General features: G+C 47.9%; 1 protein-coding gene across 3 annotated transcripts in view; it reads left to right on the forward strand.

Moving 5' to 3' along the window:
• Window positions 1–25212, forward strand: part of ltbp1 (latent transforming growth factor beta binding protein 1) — a 73911-nt gene that overhangs the window by 27961 nt on the left and 20738 nt on the right. For 2 of the 3 annotated variants that reach the window (XM_064317196.1, XM_064317197.1), the window contains 7 exons: window positions 2964–3086; window positions 8353–8475; window positions 9161–9286; window positions 10237–10365; window positions 16530–16661; window positions 18200–18328; window positions 24880–25020. In XM_064317196.1, coding sequence (XP_064173266.1) covers window positions 2964–3086; window positions 8353–8475; window positions 9161–9286; window positions 10237–10365; window positions 16530–16661; window positions 18200–18328; window positions 24880–25020 — 903 coding nt within the window. The remainder of the gene's footprint in view (window positions 1–2963; window positions 3087–8352; window positions 8476–9160; window positions 9287–10236; window positions 10366–16529; window positions 16662–18199; window positions 18329–24879; window positions 25021–25212) is intronic. The other variant, XM_064317198.1, reaches the window with a different exon arrangement.

The raw sequence follows: 25212 nt of genomic DNA on the forward strand, positions 1-25212 counted from the left end.
AAGTCCAGATCATCCCTCCAAGCAGTTCTCCTGGACTCTGAGATCTGCTTTTTTTTTAGTTTTTATTAATCGTTTGATCAGTACTGCTGCTTTTAATCTTCCACACATTATTTTCATATATTGAGAAGATGTGAACTGAGTTCGTGTTGAATTATGAATAGTCACGTTGCTAGAAACACGTCCTGAGTGCCTTTTGAACTTTTGAGTATTTTCCGTAAATACAATTGGAGGCGAAACCTCCTTTGGCATATTTATTTTAGACCCAGCAGCAGGTTAATCGTTTTGACAAATCCAGTTCAGATAGCGAAGCGGCTGTTGTGTGAAAGCGTTCTGTCCTTCTGAAACGAGCCCCCGCCCGCCCCTCCACTTAACCGGCTGGCGGCCGGTGGGTCGGGGCTCTGATTTAGACAAATCCCCCTTACGGAAGGGAGTGGGATCGGGCCGAGATTTGAAAGCGCTCGAGCAGTTCCGCAATCAGGAGCTTCTATTTCGCAGCCGCTGGAGACGAAACTCATTCCGCCAGAGCGCCGAGAACACGCGTCTGCTGGGAATTCTTTTTTCTTTTCTTCTGAAAAAAAAAAAAGCGCTTGTTTCTGCTCCGTAGAGCTGGGAGGTGGGGGGGGCGGGCGGCTGAAGGGGGGGAGGGGGGAAGGAGGCCCATCTCTGTTTCTGGATATCACGCCAGCTTTTAATTAGTTCATTAACCAAAATTGTTCACTTTTTTTTCAGCTACCGTTATTTATAAGCTTGTGAATTGCAGATGGAGACTTGTTCTCGTGTCCTTACATAAATCATTTTTCTGTTGTATTACTATGTGTATGGATGAACCAGCATTGATGCACATGGCTAATTTTCGCCAAGTGAGCTAGGATAATTGGTGGAAACAAAAATCTGCATGCACCCCGACCTACGTGGTTTCCTCCCATAGCCTTACTCACACCACCCCAGACACAGTTAATGCATTGCATTAGCAGAGTGTGGCAATAGCAATACTGTACATTCAGAGTCCACATTTATAGCTGGAGTTACATAACTGCTCTGCTCTGCTAGCAGTATAGTTCCTGGGAGGGAAAAAAAGAATAATTTGGTCTGCTGTTGATCTCTCTCCATTTTTCCAGTTGGACCACAAAATTGTTCTGACATTTAAATTAACACAAAGGTTTAATGTCGTTAATTATGTATGCGTATAATTAATAATGAACGTATAATTCAGATGTGTTCAATATTGAATAAGCTGCAATTTGGTCACTCCTGTTATATTCCTTAGTTCAGACACCGTGTCAGTGCCACTCCCTGGTATTGAGAAAACCAGCTTAGATCACTGGGTAGAGGGGTTGGTCTTCCCCCGGGTATCACAGATAAATTGTGGGGCCTGTCGGTCCAGTGCAATAGGCTTCACAAAAAAACAATCTCAGCTCCCTGGAATCATAAGCTACAGCAGCACCGAAGAGAGATCTGGCACCAGAATTACACAGGCAGCGGTCCCAACAAAGTTGCTTCAATCCGAATATTTCATTCAACTGGCTTTAATTGAATTTAATGTCAGGGCGACCTTAAAGACTAATGATTTTATGTCCTGCCTATGTTTTGCAACCCTTTTACTGCATATATCCTTGAGGCTTTTACTATAACAAATTGAATAAAATACATAGTGAAGCGCTGTACTCAAGTTTGTCAAAAGGGGTCAGAGGTCATTGACATGCCTCTCAGATCCCAGTACTTTCACCACTCACTTCTTGACGCCGCTGGCAACATTAAAGTTTTGAAAGAAGAGCTTTATCTGTAAAGGTCTGCACATATATTGTTCTTTTCATCTGATGATTTTGAAGCCCTTTACACCGAAGGGAGGATAGCCAACCTCAGGCAGCAATGTGTAATGCTCACCGGAGTGATGCTCAGAGTCAGAAGCCATTTTGTGCCAGAACACTTCCCACACATTCGCTGGAGAGGGAGGGAATAACTGAAACAGTTGAACCGCGTGTTGTTAGGTGGCCTGGTTGAGAGGCAGTTTGGGAGTTTTTTTTTCCCCCCAGGACAACTAGTGTATATTTATGAGTAAGTACCAGAGTCCTGTGTGAGATTAGAAATGGAAACCTACTCAGGTCCCATAGCCACCATCCCGGACTGCTGCTCTCAATGCCAGTACCCCCCCCCCCATCCCCCCCTCCCCCCCAGCACCTCTATATTATCTTTTCCAGATGTGGTGGGAAAGACATGTTCTCTGTTGAAATGTCAGGTGATTGTACCCACCGGGTTAGCCATATGGTTCGCGGTGTTAAAAGCAGCAGCTTGTGGTTTAGCCGCGGAGTGTTTGTACACGAGCCGGAACACACACCGCATCATTCTGGGTGAGCGTTTATGAATGAAGGCAGACTGGAGATAATTAGGCTACGTGACTAATGATCCAGTCCAGGTACGGTATACCTCACAGGCATCCACAGACGCCCGAATCAAACCGCCTCAAATACAGCCTCAGGGCTGCATGAGCAAGCCTGTTATTTCTTATTGGTGGAGAGCGGTTGTGTTTATTTCTTGTGAACCTTTACTTGTATTGATTGTTGATGTTGAACTGAGTGGATATTTTTTTACAGTGTTCTTGTCTTCTCCGTGAATAACACAGGTGACCAAATGTCCAGAAATGTTGATGATACATTTAAAAATATGTATGTGTATATTTGTACAAATCTGTGTGTGTGCATGTGTGTGTGTGTGCATGCGTGCGTGCGTGCGTGTGTGTGTGCGTGTGTGTTAGCGTGTGTGTGTGTGTGTGTGCGCGCAGCATATAACAGTGAGAAAAACAGGTTACCGGTTTGCTGGAGGCATTCTGCAAATATGTACTGTATTTTTAATGGACAGGAAAAAAAATGTATTTCAGAATACTGCAAAAAAATATTGCTTTTCCCTCTCCGAGCTGAAAAACTGAATCCCCCCCCCCCCCGCCATTTTTTCCGTTTCTGGCGCAGACGTGGACGAGTGCCTCGACCCCTCGGCGTGCGCCAATGGCCAGTGCTCCAACTTCGAGGGGTACTTCGTCTGCGCGTGTCACCGCGGCTACCGGCTCGGCGCGGATGGCCGATCGTGCGCAGGTAACGTCCTCCTGCGTATTTACCGACTTTTTCCGGTACGACGTCGCGTTTATGACCGCCCGTTAATCCGAGGACCCGCCGCCGCTGCTGCCGCTGCTGCCAGGGCCCCCCCCCTAAAAGAGCACCAGGGCCGATGTGTGTGTGTGGATGGATTTTAAATTAGGGATTTTTTTTTTTATAAGGCCATTTTGTCCATTGAAATTACCACTGTAGGCTCTGGCTGGGAAATCAAACCGTGAAAGAGAGGAACTTTGCAGAAAATGCAAGAATGTCAACAGGCATAAAACGGTATAAGGGATGAAATAGTAATACGTTTTTACCCGCCTGTCACTCTTTTTTTGAATGAATATATATGATGTGGTTCATAATTACTTTAAAAAAAAATTCTTGGTTCAGCAGAAAACTGCAATTTTTATGAACTTCAAGCTCCAAGTTCCTGGTATGCCAGAACAGAATATCTTGGTTGAGATAGTCACCTTTGCATGCTTATGAATCATTCAGGCTGGCCCAGCAGGGTTCCGCCTTTTTTACAGGTACGGGGGCTGGTTGCCAAGCATATGGGAATCCTGATAAATAAGTGATGGTATTTCAATATCTAATGATGGCTGCTTTTCTGGAATAAAACCCGAAAAAATAGAAAAGTTTTAATCGTGCCACGTCTGTGTCCATACTGCATGTCCTAGAATGTATTTTGTTTTCGGGAAAGTCACAGGAAAAAGTCATAAAAACAAAAAAGTTATCTTCTTGAAAATTCTTGATAAATTGCCTCAACCTCAGGCAAACTATGTGCACCTTTCTTGCTAACTCACTAGCCTGACGTCAGACTATCAAGTCAAGCAATTTTTGATAGGTGACATTTCTAACAAATTGGCATGCTCAGTGGCTTCTACAGTATAATATGCCCTCTGTCAGCAGTCATTGCTGACCAGTAGTCGCTGCCAGAAGCATCAAAGCATTTTGCAATGACTTAAAACGAAATAACGGTTAAACTACACAATATTTATCCTAGTGCCAGCTGCACTTTGAACATTATGCAGAACAAACAGACTGACTATGCCATTTTTGAAAAATTACTGATAAAAACAAGCATAATTTTGTTCAATGTAGCTTGCAGAAAGCTGAGTTAATTCAAGGAAAACAGGCGCACTATTGTGAATAGTCATATGCTAAATGCTCATTTGAAGAGAGAGTTTTTCAGCAGTCATTGTATGTGCAGGGAGAGAATTCCACAGAGAGGGGGCGCTACAGAGCAAACTGCCCCGTCGTCCATGGAGCGCGTGGAAGCGGATGGGACAGCAAGGGGTGCAGAGTTTGGAGGATCTTGGGTAGCGGTCAGGGGTCTGCTTGAGGAGAAGCTTCCTGGTGTAATTTCGAGAACAGTTATAGAGGCTTTATAAGACTGTAATAAGACTTGGAAGTGATTGTCATGGTTAATGGGAAGCGAGTGGGGCTTGTAGAGTATGGGTGTTATATGGTCTCTGTGTGAGGTGTGAATGAGGACATTCTGAATCATTTTCAGCTGTGTCAGGAGCCTGGAGCGGATATCCTGCCAGGAGATAATTAATTACCAAAGTCTCAATGAGATGTGATGAATGCATGCACTAATTTCTCAGTGTCTGTGACACTGGTGTGTGTGGTGTGGGAGTGCTTGTGTGTGCGTGTGCACGCACCTCAATCGCGACGTTGGAGTCAGTTTTGACAACCAGGTTTCTGGCAGCAGAAGCTGGGGAGATTGGTTCTTCACTCAAGGACGAGGTCAACGGGTCCATTGTCTTCAACATGCCCTTTGAACCAGTGCGTAAAAGCCCAGTTTTGCTGAAGTTCAGCTTTAAAAATAAACAGAACTTCATCCAGCAACTGATGCCACGTAAACGGTCAGCTGACATGGAGCAGTAGTGACATCACGCTTTTACCTCATGCATATTTGTCATTGGCGCACATAAAGTGCGGTGTTTGCCTGCTTGTGACGACGCACAATTCAGTTCAGCTTTTCCAATTTGATGACGAACACTCAAATCAGTGCCTCTTTGTAGAGGAGAATGCCGATTTCTGTGAGCGGAGGCACATTGTGTTCCCAGATATTGTGAAATCACGGTGAGACGCAAATCCCTTTGGAATGCATTAGTGGGGTCGTGCTAATCGAAGTGATTTAATCGGCATGTGATGATGTTTTGCACAAGGAATCGTTGACCTCGGGGCTGTACGCTGAGTTTTTTAAAATAGTTTCCAAGCAGCGTAAACAGATGCTCCAGGAATGACCGAAACACCAGGCTAAATCAGCGATGGCCACCATGGATGGGCCCGTGTTTCTCCGCTCTCTCCACTGACTTTCAGACACAATGCCATGGCATTACATTGCAGGCATTTAGCAGACTCTCTTATCCAGAGCGGCTTACACAACTTTTTACATACAGCATTTACATTGCATATAATCCATTTATACATCCGCTGGATATATACTGAAGCAATGCAGGTTAAGTGCCTTGCTCAAGGGTACAACAGCAGTGCCCTACCCGGGAATCGAACCTACGACCTTTTGGTTACAAGCCCAGTTCCTTACCCACTGTGCTACACTGCCGCCCCATTACACAGCATGCAGGTGTAATCAATACAACGACCTTCATGTACCAGCAGAAAGTGCAATGTGTTAGCAGTAATTTATAATTTGATAAAACTATAAAAAATAAGTAATCCTTTAAAAAAAATCTTCACGGCGAAGCAGTGGTGACCAAACAGTGCCAATGTTCCCTCCCTAAAAGAACTGTTTGTTATTTCTGCATGGCTATGCAGATAGCAAATGGTATTTTTGTTAAACGTTTTATTTGTAGTGATTTTGCATACATAATAAGACCAGACAGACAAGACATGCTTTAACTAGGTGGACCAAATGGTATTTTTAAAGTAGTTTTTCTTAAAAAATAAATAAATAAAAAAATAAAATATTTTCCAGATACCAAATGGTATTTTGAAAGCATTTTTTCTTCAAAAAATGTACGTTCCTTTCTCAGAGTAGCCAACTTCCCTGGGAATTTGACAGATACTGCGAGAAATGAGCCTGGAAAATCCTGTATTCACTCCCATCAAAAAATCCCATCAAAGTGTCATGGAAACTATAAATCTGATTTGAGTTGGAAAACGAGCCCTGTATTAGTGTTAAAGTGATATATGGCTTTATGGGTTATTTGGTATTACTTTTTGTTTTATTGTATGTTTTATATTGGCCCAGATAGGTTTTTTTTTTCTTGTCAGATAAAGGATATTTTAAAAGATTACTGTAAATAAATAAGCCTCTGCTAACCTACTAGCTTTACAATGGCTGCCAGAGGGGATTTCAGGGGTTTGTGGTCTAAAGCAAAGAACTGCCCTTCAGCTAATTTAAAAGTAGCTTGTACAGTGACGTTGTGTTTGCAGACATCTATGAGCAAATTATTTACTGATTATTCAAAATTATTATCGTAAATACTCGTTTTTATATTTTGCAGGTGCGTATTTCTTTGAATGCAATGCTCTCGGGTTGCATGAGCCGTAGGAAATAATTCCAACTGAAAATAAAATTAAATGTGATTTATTAAACAATAATCAGGTAATATACTGTACATGCCTGCAACCTCTGGAGGCATAACACTGCTGTTATGAAGCCCTGCTTCCTTTAAATCCTTCAGTGATTACCACAAATGCCTTCTACATTCCATAAAATAGCTGCTTCACCTCAGCTCCTTCACCAAGAGACTAGCCTCTAATCATATTTAAATTAAGGTGGAAGCAGTGTTCAGGTTGAAAGCACTGTAGTGGGAACTAATTAGAATTTTTTAATATAAAAATGTATTTCATGGGCAAATGATTACATGTAATCCTGGACCATAAATATGTAAAACTTTGGATTATTTGAAAAAGATGTTATGGAATAGCTTTCCTGTTTTGTTTACTGTAGAGAGGCCAAGTACCAATACAAATGTACAGACTGCACACATCATGCATGTAGTCAAACTGAATTAAATGCCATAATATTGACTGAATATGACAGCCCAGCTCAGAACTGCAGCTTTGCTAGAAGGGAATACACTTTCAGTATGTCGACCAGTTGTAGCCCAAATAAAATTCAAGTCTCTGGCCTTAGCCTGTCATCTAGGAGCTGCACCCTCTTACCGAGAAATTTATGATCAAACCTTACACTCCCGCTGGATTACTCCACTCCATGTCCTCAGGTCACCTTGCTGAAACTTTCTTGTTCTCTGTTTGTTCTAATTTCGTTATTTTGGTGGAGGTCACACAGTGTTTTTAAGTTTATATCCCCAGCACTTACTTGAGTGACATTTCCCATTGTGAGTATGGCCTATGGGTAGGTCGTACGTAATAAGTGTCGGATTGCCCGCACCTATTGCTTTCTGAGCAAAACTCTTTAAATGGGCTAATGAACAACAGCACACGCACATCTGTTCTGATGAAGGCTTGGTAAATGGTAAATGGACTGCATTTATATAGCGCTTTTATCCAAAGCGCTTTACAATTGATGCCTCTCATTCGCCGTTAGAGGTTAGGGGTTAGGTGTCTTGCTCAAGGACACTTCGACATGCCCAGGGCGGGGTTTGAACCGGCAACCCTCCGACTGCCAGACAATCGGTCTTACCTCCTGAGCTATATCGCCCCTATAGCCGGCTTGCTGTAGCCGATGTGTTAACGCTGTTGCCGGATAAAAGCTTTTATCGTAGAGCATTATATCAAGTTTCACACCTTACTGAACCTTCTTCCCTAAAGCTTCCCTCCGCTTGGTTCTACTCCTGTGTACTCATGCGCTTGGTTCTACTCCTGTGCACTCATGCGCTTGGTTCTACTCCTGTGTACTCATGCGCTTGGTTCTACTCCTGTGTACTCATGCACTTGGTTCTACTCCTGTGTACTCATGCGCTTGGTTCTACTCCTGTGTACTCATGCACTTGGTTCTACTCCTGTGTACTCATGTGCTTGGTTCTACTCCTGTGTACTCGTGCGCTTGGTTCTACTCCTGTGTACTCATGCACTTGGTTCTACTCCTGTGTACTCATGCACTTGGTTCTACTCCTGTGTACTCGTGCGCTTGGTTCTACTCCTGTGTACTCATGCACTTGGTTCTACTCCTGTGTACTCATGCACTTGGTTCTACTCCTGTGTACTCATGTGCTTGGTTCTACTCCTGTGTACTCGTGCGCTTGGTTCTACTCCTGTGTACTCATGCACTTGGTTCTACTCCTGTGTACTCATGCACTTGGTTTTGGTGTTTTTGGCACAGATGTGGACGAATGCTGGGATGAGAGAATATGCTCCAGGGGTCACTGTCAGAACACAGAGGGGTCCTTCATCTGCAGCTGTGGGCCGGGCTTCAAGGTCTCACTGGCCGGGGACCAGTGTGATGGTAAGTGTCCTCCGTATGTCTGTACACACGCACGCATACACACACACATATGTATGTAAGTGTGTGTGTGTATGTTTGTGTTGTTGTTGTATACGCACAACAAAAAAGAATATAGAGCATTATTCTGTTACCATAGTACTTCAGCAAAGACAAATGCCCAATTTGAATAAAAAAAAACAGGCAATTGTCTTTACAACTAATGAAATCAGTGTCCAACTTTCCTTTTGAAATAGTTTTGTTAATGTCGTCATTAGAAAGCCACTTTTTGTTCCCTATTCTTTACCGGCCGAGTGTAATCCTTTAATTTTTAAATGTACAATCTGCTCCAAGTATTTTTTCAAATAGGTTTCTGACTAGTTTTAAACCCTAATCAGAATATTAATGATATTTCTACAATGCATCCTTCCAAACATGGAAAATGTATTGCTGTTTTTTAAGGGCCACTATTTCATAAGTTTTTCTGAGGTGGTGTGTGAGGTGGGGGGGGGGGGTACATACGTGTGGGGGGGAGGTGCATGATGGGGATGGGGTAGGTGCATGGTGGGTTGGCTCATGGGGGTGGGGGGGTGGTTATGCGCGTGTGGGGGTAAGGATAGGCACGTAGGCGTGTGAGTGGGGGGTAGCCGTGTCAGCAGGGTGCCACCGCTGCTGCATTAAACAGCTGCTGCTGTCGCCGCTTTCGCAGATGTGGACGAGTGCCAGGAGCTGGTGGAGCCCTGCGGCAGCGTGGGGCAGTGTGTCAACAACATGGGGTCCTACCACTGCAGCTGCCCCCAGGGCTACCAGCAGGTCAATGGCACCAGCTGCCAAGGTGAGATCTCACAAGCGCGAGTACTCGTGCACAAACACACGCACGCCCGCACGCACGCACGCACACACACACACACACACACACACACTCACTCAGACACACACTCACTCACGCACGAGCACACACACACACACACACACACACACACTCAGACATACACTCACACACACACACACACTCACACACACACACACACACACACACACACACACTCTCACACACACACACACTCTCACACACTCACACACACACACACACACACACACACACTCACACACACACACACACAGACACTCTCACACACACACACACACACACACACACACACACACACAGTGACAGGCAAACGTGCACATACTGTAAATGCATACCCAGACGCTCGCACGCACACACACACACACACACACACACTCAGACACACACGAACACACACAAACAGTGACAGGCGAACGTGTACACACACACACGCAAACATACTGTAAATGTCCACTTGGTGACACACAGCTAGAGATACACATGTATGCATGTATGCATGCAAGCACAGAAACTCCATGCTGCCTGTGTGCCTGTATCTGCACATACAAAAGCTTGCACTCATGCAACTATGAACATAAATACCATAAAAACCCAAACACTCACATGCATGCACGCACTCACACGCAGACACACTCGCACACACACACACACACGCACACACACGCACACATACACACACACACGCACACACACACACCCCTCTCCTGCACCTGTTTGGGGAGCTGCAGCCTGCCCGTTGGGGGAGGGGGGAGGGGGGATGGGGGGGTGTGAGACTGAAATCAGGCCAGGGGGGTTGTTGACAGGCCGGTCAAGGCCTGCCAGGCTTCCAGAGGCCCCCCCCCACCCCCCTGGCGATGGAGGCTGACGTCAGGTCTGGTCTGCGGCCTCTCTGTTCCTCTAACCCCCCCCCGCAGATGTTGACGAGTGTCTGGACGACCCCGAGCTGTGCGGCCCCCACGGGGAGTGTCTGAACACCGAGGGCTCCTTCCAGTGCGACTGCGGGCCGGGCTTCACCGCCAACCAGGACACGCGCACCTGCGAGGGTAAGCCTGCCGCCCCCCCCCCTCCAAGTACCCCCGACCCCCCACACACCCCCCCTCACCCCCGTCCCGGGTTCCCCCCCCTCCGTCTCTGTAACACTCTGTAACACCTCCGCAGGCTTTACCCCGCTGTCAGCCTCTGGCTACCTAATCCCATTCAGACGCTGAACAACAAGGCGAATCCATGTTCCCCGACAGCATTTTCAATCATCACCCCCCCCCCAAAACCCCTGTTCTGCGGTCGCTATGTTATTCCTCCCAGCGGGGGCTCGCAGGCAGGCGGTTACTGAACCCTTCGTCCCTTTCCCCCCCGTGTCGTGTTTCCGGCGAAGCCCGGGGCCGTCTGTGAGAGAGCTTCTCGGGCCCGGGCTCTGAGCCGACGCCCATCGCAGGTGATCCTACAGCGCGGCGTCTGTTTGGGGAGAGGATGTCTGGGGTTTTTTTTTTTCGTTTTTTATCAGTCGTCGCAGAATGAACATAAGGTGACGACGTCTATGCCTGCCATGCTTTGATTTGATTGGCCCGTTTGGCGTACGCTACCGTGTCTCAGGTTCAGAGGTGCAGATGGAGCAGTAGGGCGGGGCTATGACCTTCTGACACCGGAGGGGTACTGAGGGACCCTGGCGCTACTTCGTTATACTGCCAAGGCACAAAGGACATTTAGAGCAGTACCAGAGGTGAGAATATCGGCCTAACAGGATCTAGGGTCCGTCTCTGGCTATTTGTCTTCTTTTGCCCCTTGTAGGGCCGATCTCACTTAGAGTTAGGAAGTGAACTGAACTTTTAACGTGTGGTTTAAAAGAAATGTCAGTGCACTTGGGACAGGGGAAGTGCTGATTTGTGAAAATGTGGACTCGTGGAGAGCAGCTAGTCTCTGTTTGGAGGAAAATGGAAAAAAAAAGAACGCCCCCAAACCCTTTATCGCCACCCCCTCTCACCTGGTCTCCCAGGTGACTGCAGTTCCACAGAGCTCACCTGAGGCACACCTGCCATCATCGCTGCTCCTTCCCCTGTCGTACCTCAGTGTTGCCTTTGCAAGGACAGGTTTGATTACTTCTGCAAATTACTTCGGCAAAATGCCCATCCCTGTAGTGGGGAGGTCTGTGAGCTGTTTAAAATGCCTGTCCCTGCAGCGGGGGGGAGGTCTGTGAGCTGTTTAAAATGCCTGTCCCTGCAGCGGGGAGGTCTGTGAGCTGTTTAAAATGCTTGTCTCTCCAGCGGTGAGGTCTGTGAGCGGAGCTGGTTGTCTAGACGAAGGGGAATGTTTTGTACAGCCCTCCGCCTCGCTCACGCTCTCTCTGTGGGACGGCTGGACCGGACGGGAGCCAGAACGCTATGTGCGTCTGCGTCCGGCCCAGACTGTACATAACAGAGTCTGCAGTGTGTGTGTGTGTGTGTGTGTGTGTGCCTGTGTGTGTGTGTGTGCGTCTGCTCTGGCCCAGACTGTACATAACAGAGTCTGCAGTGTGTGTGTGTGTGTGTGTGTGTGTGTGTGTGTGTGTGTACCTGTGCGTGTGTGTGTGTGTGTGTGTGTGTACCTGTGCGTGTGTGTGTGTGTGCGTCTGCTCTGGCCCAGACTGTACATAACAGAGTCTGCAGTGTGTGTGTGTGTGTGTGTGTGTGTGTGTGTGTGTGTGTGTGTGTGTGTGTGTGTGTACCTGTGCGTGTGTGTGTGTGTGTGTGTGTGTACCTGTGCGTGTGTGTGTATGTGCGTCTGCTCCGGCCCAGACTGTACATAACAGAGTCTGCAGTGTGTGTGCGTGTGTGTGTGTGTGTGTGTACCTGTGCGTGTGTGTGTGTGTGTCTGCTCTGGCCCAGACTGTACATAACAGAGTCTGCAGTGTGTGTGTGTGTGTGTGTGTGTGTGTGTGTGTACCTGTGCGTGTGTGTGTGTGTGTGTGCGTCTACTCTAGCCCAGACTGTACATAACAGAGTCTGCAGTGTGTGTGTGTGTGTGCGTGTGTGTGTGCGTGCGTGTCTGTCTGTGTGTGTGTATGACTGTTTGACAACATATGACTCATCATGAGGAGACTTTAGTTTGGTTTTGTTGCATTTTGGTGCTGTCAGTTTGCTCCTTGCCTCCTGGTATCCAGGCTAAAGGCGGTAGTGAGAGACCCTGCCCTCAGTCCCATACGCATAGCCCTGTTTTTACCCAAGTCTGTAAAGTGCGGCCTGTAGTCCCCGCTGTGTTTTACAGCCCTGAATGGATTTAACAGGTGAGTGAAAGGAGACACATTAACGTCGCTTAAGGAGAAAGGCGAGAGTCTCCCAGCTGGAGCGTGGAAAAACAAGCAAGAGAGACGGGACGGGACGGGGGGGGGGGGGGCAGGACAGGGGGGCAACAGCATTTCTGTCAGGACGGTGGAAACCGCCTTCTAGTTCCACATCTTAGCTGTCGGCCACCGGGGAGCTAACCAGAACCACCTGTGATCAGAGGGAAAGGCCCCAAAATCAGCTGTCGGACAGACCCCCTAAAACACCAAAATCAGCTGTAGAACAGCCCCCTAAAACACCAAAATCAGCTGCGGGACAGACCCCGTAAAACACCAAAATCAGCTGCAGGACAGACCCCCTAAAACACCAAAATCAGCTGCAGGACAGACCCCTTAAAACACCAAAATCAGCTGCAGGACAGACCCCCTAAAACACCAAAATCAGCTGCAGGACAGACCCCGTAAAACACCAAAATCAGCTGCAGGACAGACCCCCTAAAACACCTCAGCTCCTCGGGTTGGGTGGCCTGTTTGCTTTGGGCTCCAGAACCACCGCTCGGACCTAACAGGGACTAGACTGGAAAGGAATCAGAGGAGAGGCCCTCCCCCAAATCAGCCAAAAGTACCCCCCCCCCTCCCCCCAGGCACACAGCTTGTCCTCCCATTACACGCTGAAACAGAGGTTAGAGGGGTGCAAATTTCACAGCTGGGTTTTAGCCCCTAGTTCTGTTCTGTTCAGAGTTCTGTTCCACCAAAATCACGTTCATATTATTCTTTAGAAGTTGATGGAATTTGTTGAATTATTGAATTTTTTTGGTCACGTCTATCACTCATAATATTACCTTTTGTATATTCACGTCACAGCAACTTCAAGATCATTGTTGTAACTGGCACTTGAAATTAATGAAACGCTGTGTTTTGTGATTTGTAATACGCCACATCTGCGTTGAAATGTCATCCGTCTGTCTGCATTCACGTCCACTTATCAAAAATCGCTTAAAAATATGAATTTACAACTATAAATTTCATGAGTTTCATACAGTTTCTGGAGAGAATCAGAAGTTGACAAAGGTGTTCAGTTCAGGAGAGGCAACGAGACGGCACACCAGGACACAAGGATACCTCTGTGTTGAACAAAACCAAGGCTGCACGTGAGGTTGCGTGTATTCACTGGACCCTGGAACTCCCTCCCTCCCTACCTACATTTCCAACCACAAATGACAACACATCTGCATTTCCCAGGGAGAAACTAGGACATTTTGTTTTGTAATCCACCGCTCTTTCTTCAGTATCATTTGCACAAATTGGTCCAGATTTTTTCTCTCCCTGTCTCACACTGCCCTCCTCTCTCTCTTCCTCTGCCTGTGGTACTTAAAGAAAATAAAAGAGTGCCCTTGTTTATTGGGAGGGATGCAAATCTGAAGTTCGGTTTTCAAGAGTTTCCCAAAAGGAACGCGGTGAGGAAGTGGCGAAAAGTGCTGGAAGATGAAGTTTGGAGTGAAGTGGGTTATGAAATACTGCCCTGTTAAAGTGCCCAGCGGTGCGTCTCCTTCTGTGGCAGCCTGGAATACTGCGCCTTTCTGCTCTCCCAACTGCCAACTGTCAACTGCCAACTGCCAACTGCCAACTGCTGTATGCTGGAGCCTGCTGCCCAGGAACCTTCCAAACCTGGAATGTTAACGGATAAAACTCCGCAAGTTAACGCAGAAACAGGCTCGTCTCGTAAAAAATGTGTCCAAGTTTGGATTCGCAGACTAGCTAATAGCAGGATAATGCTGGCCGTGTTCGGCCGATTCAGACGAAGTGGAGGGCTTGTGGGTGGCCATTCGCATTAGTTGCTGTCATCTGCAGAGGTGAGAAGGAGGAAGGTGTAGAGGGCTAATTTGCACCCAGAGAGGGCTGCCCTGCCATAATCCCAGGGGGAGGGGGTGGGAGGCTAAATTACACTCATAGATTACAAATGGGCCTCTCTGCCTTTTTGGGGGTGCCGCATTTTTGTATTCCTGAGAGTAAGTACTGATGTTCTCCACTACCGTACATGGCTCTGGATTACAATGTCTGCCAAGTGATTGTAATGTAATGCAAAAGTCTGTTTCTGATTAGCTGTGGTCCGCAGCTGCAGTCTACATCTCCACATCTGACGTACATGTCTGTGCTTCCCCCAGACCCCCCTTCCCAATAACATCCCCTTCACAACCAAGCTGAAGTTCCTAGAAAGACAATGAGCTCACTCCATCCCTATGCGATTAAGGACTCTTGCTGTTAATTGGCCGTGTGAATTATGGGTGCGTCTGAGTGTGTGTGCGTGCGTGCGTGCATGCGTGTGCGTGTGTACGCGCTTGTGGTCGTCTCTCGTAATAACTGCAAATTCCTGAGCAGTGTGTTCACAAGTAACCACCCCTAAGAAACATCTGTAAAGCCCAGTGCTTTCCCTGTGGGTTCTCAGTGCTCGTTTCATTACATGTCGAAGCATGTGTTCCATTCCCCAATTACATAAGCCCTTACCACAGCACTCAATCCAAAGCATGTAATTGTGACATGAAGCCCCTGGAAAAAGAAAAAAAAAAAAGGCAATGACGTGACATTTACGATATTCATGTGGCGACTGGGTACTTAGTGCTGCTGCTTCTCTTGCTTAGAAATGTGCACCCAAATTAATTGTCCAAAATAAGCTCGCTTCCTCTCACTGGAAAAAACAGAAGAAAAAAAACCTCAAACGGCACCAAAAGAAACGATTCTCGTCTGAGCTCTCCTTCCAAAAATCACAGAGAGCTGTCCACCTGCTGCTTTCTTTCCTCAGGGAGAGAGAGAGAGAGAGAGAGAGACTGGACATGCCAGGTGGCGCGTGTCCAGCGGCTCAAACAGGTGTCTGTCTCTTGCAGATGTGGATGAGTGTTTGGAGGGGATCGGGTGTCTGCCTCTTGCAGATGTGGATGAGTGTTTGGAGGGGATCGGGTGTCTGCCTCTTGCAGATGTGGATGAGTGTTTGGAGGGGACCGGGTGTCTGCCTCTTGCAGATGTGGATGAGTGTTTGGAGGGGACCGGGTGTCTGCCTCTTGCAGATGTGGATGAGTGTTTGGAGGGGACCGGGTGTCTGCCTCTTGCAGATGTGGATGAGTGTTTGGAGGGGACCGGTTGTCGTGGCGGCTCCTGCGTGAATTCGAGGGGCCCGTACCGATGCCGGTGCAATAAGGGGCTACCGCCTGCATGCCGATAGCGACACCTGCCTGGGTGACACGTCACGGATCCGCCCCTCTGCGGCGTGTCCCATCATGCCTTGCGTTGCCGCCATCAAAGCAAGAGCGAGGCTTTCGATCCGTTGGGTCTTGCGTACTGATTCTTGCGTACTGAGAAGCTTCTTCCTGTCGGCTTCCTGTTGACACGCTGAGGTCCTGAGAGCCGACAGGTTGTGTGCCAGGTCATGCCCTCCTCCCCTGCAGTTCACTGGCTGTTCAAAGATCCACTTTCCGCTTTCCTGATATTCCACATGAAAGGAAAACTTGTTCTTTTTCTGAAACAAAGTCAGTGCATTTTTCTTAAAAAATGTTTAACGTATTCATGCATAATTCCATTTATTTTAAAAAGTATCACACTGTTATGCACCTACTTTTGACATGGTGCATCGTTTTGGGGGATGTGCAGCCATTGATTTTAGTCGTTCGTGTTCCACAGTTACAGCACGAAAGTAAGGTTTCACACTTCAATTCCATAATTACACTCATGGTTAAGGTTCATTGCCCCCCCCCCCCACCCCCATCATGATCTCCACTGGCACCCATTCAGCCTGAACCCGCTTCCATTGTGACCCCCCTGCCCCCGCCCCCCATCATGATCTCCAGTGGAACCCATTCAGCCTGAACCCCCTTGCATTGTTGTAACCCCCCGTGACCCCCTGTGACCCCCTGCCCCCCCTCGCCATGTAGCGTGAGCTCTGAGGCCTGTGCTCTTGCGCAGATGTTGATGAGTGCACGCTGCTGGGCCAGAGCATATGTGGGGCGTGGCGCTGCGAAAACACCCCGGGGTCCTACAAGTGCGTGGTCAACTGCCCCCCCGGCCACGCCCTGGGACCCAACGGCTTTTGTGCGGGTGAGTCCCTCTCCCCAATGGGCCGCCCTCCATGGAGAATGTTCTTTCCTTCATTCCATCCTTCATTTTCCATGCCCATTTCTGGCTGGCCAATCGACGTTGGGGTCAGTTCCTATGCTTGAGGGGGTTGTGGTTTTTTTTTTTCTTCTTGCCATCTTGAAAAGGGTACCGGTGGTATGGGGGAAGTATGAAGTTCTCTGTCTGGAATCATTGGCCTGGATTCAAATGAGGGGACTGGTAGGGACTGGACGAGAGGAATTCACCCCAGCTCTACATACTTGCAATACACCTATAGCCAAAAACTACTAATACTGTGTGCGTGAAACATCACCGCCATCACCATCTCTTCATCTCTTGCAGTTGAGCTCATGTCATGGTTGAAGGTGCTCAGCTAGCTTGACTTTCGCGGTCCACCTTGGGGTTCCAGCAGGGCAAACTGAAAGCTTGAGCCTGGGGTAACGCCTTTTTCAGCAGGCAACACCATTCCAATCTGTCACCCCCAGCGTTCAGGACCACAGCCTCAACTGTGACATGAATCTCACTCTCTGTTGAGGTGTTGAGGTGTTGCGGGGTTGCGGGTGCATTGAAAAACTTGTGCACTCTTGGGTCTTGGGGCCAACTCCACCTCTTGAAGCTGGTCTTTGGATGAGACGGCAGTTGCTGTTTGAATGGATGTTACTCTCTTGCTACCTTCCGCAAGTTTCTTTTTCTGCCTGCTGGTGTGCGGTGGGACTGCTTCTGCACACGTTCCATAAATGTGCACTGAATGTGCAGTGTGCAGATGGGTTTAGTGTGACATGCTTAATAACAGACATTCCCAATTGAAATGATTCCTTAAAAAAAAAACATGCACATGGAAATGAGGCACTAGCATAGCCTACCAAGGTCAAGTATGTTTGATGCTTCTCGCCCTTACAGTAAAGTATCATTTGGGGTGTTTCACTGTGCGTGTGCCTGTTGACACGCCGTGTTGTGTGCTGACCTGATTGGCTGCTTAATCGCAGGGGGCGAGCCCTCACTCATTGTGATGTCACACAAGGAATGGGGGGTGGAGGGGCCTAGCCTCCCTCACTAATGTTTCTTCCCATGTGCTGACCTCTGATTGGCTCATTAATCCCAGGGGGCGGGCCCTCACTCATTGTGATGTCACACAAGGTGTGGGGTGGGAGGGGGGAGAGGGAGGGGCCTGGCCTCCCTCACTAATGTTTCTTCCCATGTGCTGACCTCTGATTGGCTCATTAATCCCAGGGGGCGGGCCCTCACTCATTGTGATGTCACACAAGGTGTGGGGTGGGAGGGGGGAGAGGGAGGGGCCTGGCCTCCCTCACTAATGTTTCTTCCCATGTGCTGACCTCTGATTGGCTCATTAATCCCAGGGGACGGGCCCTCACTCATTATGATGTCCCACAAGGTGTGGGGTGGGAGGGGAGAGGGAGGGCCTGGCCTCCCTCACTAATGTTTCTTCCCATGTGCTGACCTCTGATTGGCTCATTAATCCGCCAATCGCTGACGTCTCTTCCTCTCCGTCTCGTTCGCAGACGTGGACGAGTGCGCGCGCAACAGCACGGCGTGCGGGCCGCACGGCTTCTGCGAGAACGCCATCGGCTCCTTCCGCTGCGCGTGCGACCGCGGCTTCCAGGAGTCGCCGGACGGGCTCGGCTGCGTGGGTGAGTCAGCGCCTCGGCTACGCCACGCCCGTCGCCACGTTTGGGGGGGGAGGGGGGGGGGTGACACCAGTACCAGAACAGGAGGCTACACGTAAAGAGATTCTTCTGTTATAACCACAATAACAACAGCGTCATGTAATAAATCCACACAGGTGTAGCGTGTAAAAAACATAATTATGGGTCTGTTCTTTGTGGAAAGTCACACACTTGAAGTGGTCGATTGCAGCCTTCTCTACTTTTCCTTTTTTAAGAATGGGGGCATGGGTTTCGGTGTGTAGCAACCCATGGATTGTGCTCGCATGTTCACCTGTGCATTTGAAACGAGCGTCAATTACTCTCACACCTGTGAATTTATATACAGCATGTTGACCGGCTTGCTGGTTCTAAAGGTGCTTTACCAGTGAAACATTTGACCATCCCTGTGTATTTTTACTTCTATTTAGTTTAGTATAAATCATTTAGTGTATTTGGTCTTTATTTTGGTTTAATTTAGTGCTGTTTAGTTTTAGTGCTCTCAAATAAAATAGAATACATTTCCAAATGACCATAGAGCAAATGAACGAAACAACACACACACACACACACACACACACACATTCACACACACGCACACACACATGCTCACACACACACTCACACACACACCTACACACACACGCACACACACACTCACACACACACACACACTCACACACACACACACACGGACACACACACACACACTCACACACACGCACACACACACACGCACGCTCGCTCACTCACACACACACACACACGGACACACAGACACACAGACACACACACACATTCAGGTCTTCTTCAGGGAAACTTGACTGCCATCTGTCACACAGGCTTCTTTTAAAGCACACATTGGCCTTCACAGCCCAAAAGCAGCTGTGCCACACCCATAACAGAGGACCTATTTTAAGCGTAGTTATACCACAGCATGTTCATGTCAGAGGTTATTAAGCTTTATATTATATCATATGCTGCTGTAAATAGGGTAAGTGTAGGAAAGCTTGCAATGCACAGTGCATACATTTATCAGCTAAGATTGTCAGAGGAAAACACAAGACTTCATTTAACACTGGAGGAGCCTCTGACAGCAGAGTGTCTGTGTGTGTATTAATAGTTTAATAGCGTTCGTACCCCTTGCCATTATTTATCGGTTAATGTGTCTGAGGAATTGTGCGTGTGAGGGTGATTTTAGCAGTGCTGTTTAATGTGTTTCCTCATCCTTAAAAGCAACCAGCTGTTCCAAAAATCTTATCACTGGGCTTAGAACACGTGGTGTCATAATCTTTATTAAATGTAACTCATCCACGGGTGTAGGTGAATCCGTGAATCAGTGTGAATGTGTGCTTGTTCCTCTGAGCTAGCATACTTTGTGTCCTTCATGTTATTAACACCCAATATTCTTGATTTGTCATTTGGAAGGCTGTTCAGATATTGTCAACATTAAGTACACATACAAATAATATCATAACTTTTTATGATATTCTAAAATTTATAAATGTACACAATATAGATATTTGTGCTGAGAAATGTGTTTCATAAAATATATTGAATATATTAAATAGTGCCACTTTTGTCTCATTGGGATACATCTGTTATCAACGGAATGTTTTTTTAAGCACTATATTATGTACCATATGTGCAAATATATTGCTCAATAAATAGGGTCTGGTCTTCGGTATATTGCACATATATTCATTGCATAAGGATTGGCAGACAACCCCCAGTTGGGACTTACGGGGTACCAGCTAATCTGTCACGCTCTAAAAACATGCTCTGGCTCAGTGCACCAGATAGCACCCCCCCCCCCACCCCACCCCACCCTGTACCCCCCATCCAAAATGAAAAAAAACCTGTTATAGGGAAGAAAAAAAATAAAACTAGCCATGCCAGGACTTTGATTGATGCAACCGTTTGTGTTCATTCGATTTGAGGTGCGCATGCTGGTAATGTTTTAAACATGTTCCCCTGGTGTCTGCCCCGAGTCCTTGGCCGAGCGATTTGGGGGGGGGGGGGGGCGTGCTCGCGCCGAGACTGCAGAGTGGAATACACAACCCCCCCCTCACTTAGTGGAGTACACAACCCCCCCCCCCCCACCCCCCCTCCCCTCAGTGGAGTACACCAGTATTAGATCTGTGAGTCCACCCCCCTCCCCCCCCCCCCGCTGCCTCCACTGATAATCCGCTCTGTAGAGATAGATTCAAATACATATGGCCCAGAAACAGGAGCTACCGTGGATTTTCCCTCTTAATGCACCGATGTGAATGACCTCCAGGGTTTCCCTGTGTGTGTGTGTGTGTGTGTGTGTGTGCGTTGTCTGTCAGTGGAATATCAGTGAAGTATAAAAAGAAATGGAAATCCTGGACCTGTGATTGATTGAAAAAGTCGAATGCAGAATGTGTGGAGTTACCGGAGCATATCTTACTGATAAGTTGTATTAACATTATACAGCCTCCTGTCTTTGCTTCCTAAAGCCATCACTGAGTTGACTCCACACCCTGCCAGTGTGGGGAGGAAGAGCCTATCAGAAAGGAAATTGCTTGTGTTCTTGTGTCTCTTACACAACGCAGGGGCATTAGCCGGCTAATCGTCTGTAGCCTTTTTTGTTTAGTTTTTTTTGCCGCCTGGCTAAGGCAGCTGTCGGCAATACGCGGGGTCTCCGCTTCCCCTTCCAGCAGGAAACCGCTGCGCTGACAAGCCTGTCAGATTATAGCGCCATTTACGGAGCAAGAAACAACAACAGGAAATGGCCTGTCTTTCCTCCCGTCTTCTGAGCAGGGGAAAAAAAAAAACTGATGTCTTCCTCCTTTCTCCACTGCTTTATTTTTCCAACACCGTCTCACTCGTCCTTTCTGGAGAGAGAGAGAACCAAACAACAACGTGATCATGTGATCAAGTTTAATTAAACGCACATTTTTTTGTGGGCGATTTTGGGGGGGCGGGTTGGATGGATGGGGGGGGGGGGGGGGGTGGTGGTTGAGGGGGAAGTGTGAGGTGGTGAGAGGGGCAACAAAAAAGCCAGCGGGTTCGTGTTTTTGGACAGACCTGAAGAACTGGGGCGTGTTCGTCCCGGTGGTTTCCCAGACCGGGCCTGTGCGGTTCCCGTCTTTCCCCAATTTCCTCCAGCAGGACGGCCTGTCGGAGCACTGAGAGTGGGCTGCAGGCGGCCACAACTGGAGCTGATAGAGCGTTTCCTCGAACCCACAGCCCCGCTCCCGCCCCCAACTCCCTGCCGCTCGGCAACCGCTGTTAGGCCCCGCCCAGTTCCGTGCAGCCAGCTGCCTTCCGTCCGTCACCAGCTCGTATGGTCCACAGCTGGGTGTTGCCACTACCCCCCCCCCCCCCCCACACCCCGACACACACACATATGCACACAAACACTCATACACACATGCGCGCACACACTCACACACGGGCACCCACAAGCACACGCATGTGCACACTCACACACATACACCCACTCAGATTCACACACACACACACACACACACACACACACTCACATTCTCACACACACACACAAGCGTGGGCACATGCATGTGCACACACACTCACACACATACACACATTCAGATTCACAAACACATATACACACACTCACATTCACACACACACACTCACACATACGCTCGCACACGCATGTGCACACACACTCACACGTGCACACGCACGCTCACACTTTTTCCCACACACAACTGGCTTTTGTCTGGGTGTCTGACACACACACAGGCTTATGCCTTGGATCTGACAGTGTACTTCAGTGGCAGATCATTCATTATATTTTTATGAAATTTTTTTCCGTCCAGTGATTTTTGCATTGATAAGTGCAGTCTGTCAAGAGCGGATGTGTGTGCCTCTGTTCTTCTCTGTCCTGAGTGAACCCCTGCCATGTAGAAAAGAGCCTTCAGGCCATCCAGAAATTAAAAAGTCTAATTAGGCAGTTTAGTGGTCGTTTAGATCGTATCTCTGATCCTCATGTCTGTGCAGTCTTAGGATTTATACCCCACTGTGAAGGGGTCCCTTTGTACCGGTAGGGTGTGAGAATATTAAAAAATCAGTGCTTTATGTTTCAATCTATTTGAGCCATTTCTCTTTCTGATATGGATTTCAGAGGATTATATGACAAATTGTGCTATTCGTGTTATGCCTCAAAAATAATTTCTGCCGGCCGCAATGAATATGTGGGTATTCTTGATGAACCCTCTGTTCATTTTCAAATGTTCTCAGAAGGATTTTGAATGTGACAGGGGTGAGATGTGTGGTGCAGTTTGTGGTGCTTTGTGTGTGTTTTGTGTGTGTGTGTGCATGTCCCGCACAGTTGGGGGTCCAGCCCCCCGCCGTGGCACTTGCATGCTGTATCGTCGAGGGGAGGCTCCCCTTGTGCGTGATACAAAACCGAAGCCCAGTTTGGGGTTTTAATGTCAGAAATGAATTATAGATTTCTCAGCAGCCTCCTGAAAGAGGATATTTTTAGTGTGTTTGTTTCAGACGTCGTGTGCCCGGATTGTTTACGGTTCTGTCAAACTGTGAGGGAACTTGTGTCGGAAATGTGTCATGTTCATCATCGTGAACAAATCGCGTTGGCCAGGCACGGCACAGTACAGTATTAACAGTTTTATGGCGTGCTTTAAATCAGTGGATGCATTTCTGGTGCAAAATGGCTGCCTTGCATCACCCAGGTGGGTGCCATTAATTAGTTGTGGTTGAGCAGCACCCCCACCACCCCCCACCACCACCACCTGCCCTGTAAATTGCTTTGAGATTATGCAAGGCTGTATAAAATATCAAATTATTATTAGCAATATTATTATTGTTATTGTGTGTGACAACAGTGAAAATGCTATTCCTGGTCAGTCTCATTGAAAAGGGCCTGCAATGAGGTTCATTCCACCGTAAAGGTGTGTTTCTTGGTTTTCTTTGTGAGTGACCAATGCATTATACGCTTGAAAAAAATCATCCTAGGTGCACTAAATTATTTTCATATTCCCTTTGTCAAACTTTCTCTCTCTTTTTTTGACCATTTTTATATGCGGTCTGTCATCAGTGTTGCCGAATGATTGCCAATTTCTTTCCCAAATAAAATAGAATAAATAAATAAAAACTCACCCAGAAGCTTCTGAAATGTACTTCAGGTCTATGAATATAAATTGGACAGGAGAGGGTGCAAATTTCTCCCATGACTGCCCCTTGAAATACGCCCCGCTCTGCAGCCATGGCGACACTGAACGTGCTTCGCCTTGTGCGACACAGTTTATTTTGTTGCATTTCTTGACTTTTCTCGTTTTTTAAATTTTTTAATTATTATTTTTTTGGTGACCCCCGAAACAGCCTTGCGCTCCCACGTTGTCTTGTCGACTTGGTTCTGTCACACTCAAGGTTTCGTGGACAGATCGCCTTACGCCATCTGTGAACCGCAAACCAAGAGTATCCATAGAGATGCTTTATGGCCCAATTCACAAGATAAAGGCCGAAATAACTCTGAAATATGGGCCTGTCATCTGTGCCTGTCTGAAAAGGTGGAAGGCTTATAGGTGGACAATCGCCAAACCCGCCTTCCTCATGAATATTAAATGACCGGATTGGGTGAAGCATGATGATTTGTCCCGTGATTTAAAGGGGGCTGGGTTACATGCAAATCAGAGCAGTGCTTTCCCTGCAGCCAGCTCCGCCCTGTTTCAGCTTTTCTCTTTTACGCATCGAACTGAAGGCCTCGTTCGAAATGTACTACAAAAAATTCATAGAGTCTCTTTTAGGTGTATTGCAGGGGTCCTCAATCTTATCTTGAAAGGGCTGGTGCGGATCAGGTGGGTAACTGCTTGGTTGAAACAAAAGTCTGTATCCACACCAACCCATTTCTGGATAAGATTGAGGGACCCTAGGTATATTGGATACACACAAACACACAAACAAACACACCCACACTCACATGCACACACACACACACACACACATACACACACACACATATCACAATCAATCATGAATTTCATAAAGGTCAATAGATACAGATGTAAATATGCACATGAATATATCAGTGAAAGCAGGGGAAAGTGGGCTTTGTCAGTTGCCCCAGAGGTGGACGTATGTGTAGTGTAATGGGGAAGGAGACGGTCACAGGTTCGATTCCCGGGTAGGACACTGCTGTTGTACCCTTGAGCAAGGTACTGAACTTGCATTGTTTTTTAGTGTATATCCAGCTGTATGAATGGATGCAATGTAAATGCTGTGTAAAAGTTGTGTAAGTAGTTAAATGCCTGTAATGTAATGTAATGTAATGTGGCGTAGTGCTGTAATAGTGTTCACTGTGCTGAGCACTGATGGTGCTGTGCTGGTTTTTCCCGTCCTGCTCCTGCTGCTGCTCCTACTCTTACTCCTGCTCCTGCTCCTTCTCCCACTTCGCTCCTGCTCCTGCTCCTGCTCCTGCTCCTACTCCTGCTCCTTCTCCCGCTTCGCTCCTGCTCCTGCTCCTGCTCCTGCTCCTGCTCCTACTCCTGCTCCTTCTCCCGCTTCCACTCCCGTTCCCGCTCCTGCAGACGTGAACGAGTGCGAGCTCCTGAGCGGCGTGTGTGGCGAGGCGCTCTGCGACAACGTGGAGGGGGCCTTCATGTGTGTGTGCCCCAAGGAGAACCAGGAGTACAACCAGATGACCGCCAAGTGCAGCCCCGCCCCCACAGGTGAGTCCTCCCACCTCCCACCCCCCCCCCATCCACCACAGGCCCTGCCCCCACAGGTGACTCCTCCCACCGCCTCCCCCACCACAGGCCCCTCCCACACAGGTGACTCCTCCCACCTCCCGCCCTCTCCACCTACCTCAGGCCCCTCCCACACAGGTGACTCCTCCCCCAGGCCCCACCCCCACAGGTGAC

The sequence above is a fragment of the Anguilla rostrata genome, chromosome 18, assembly GCF_018555375.3.
Source record: "Anguilla rostrata isolate EN2019 chromosome 18, ASM1855537v3, whole genome shotgun sequence".
Lineage (NCBI taxonomy): Eukaryota > Metazoa > Chordata > Actinopteri > Anguilliformes > Anguillidae > Anguilla > Anguilla rostrata.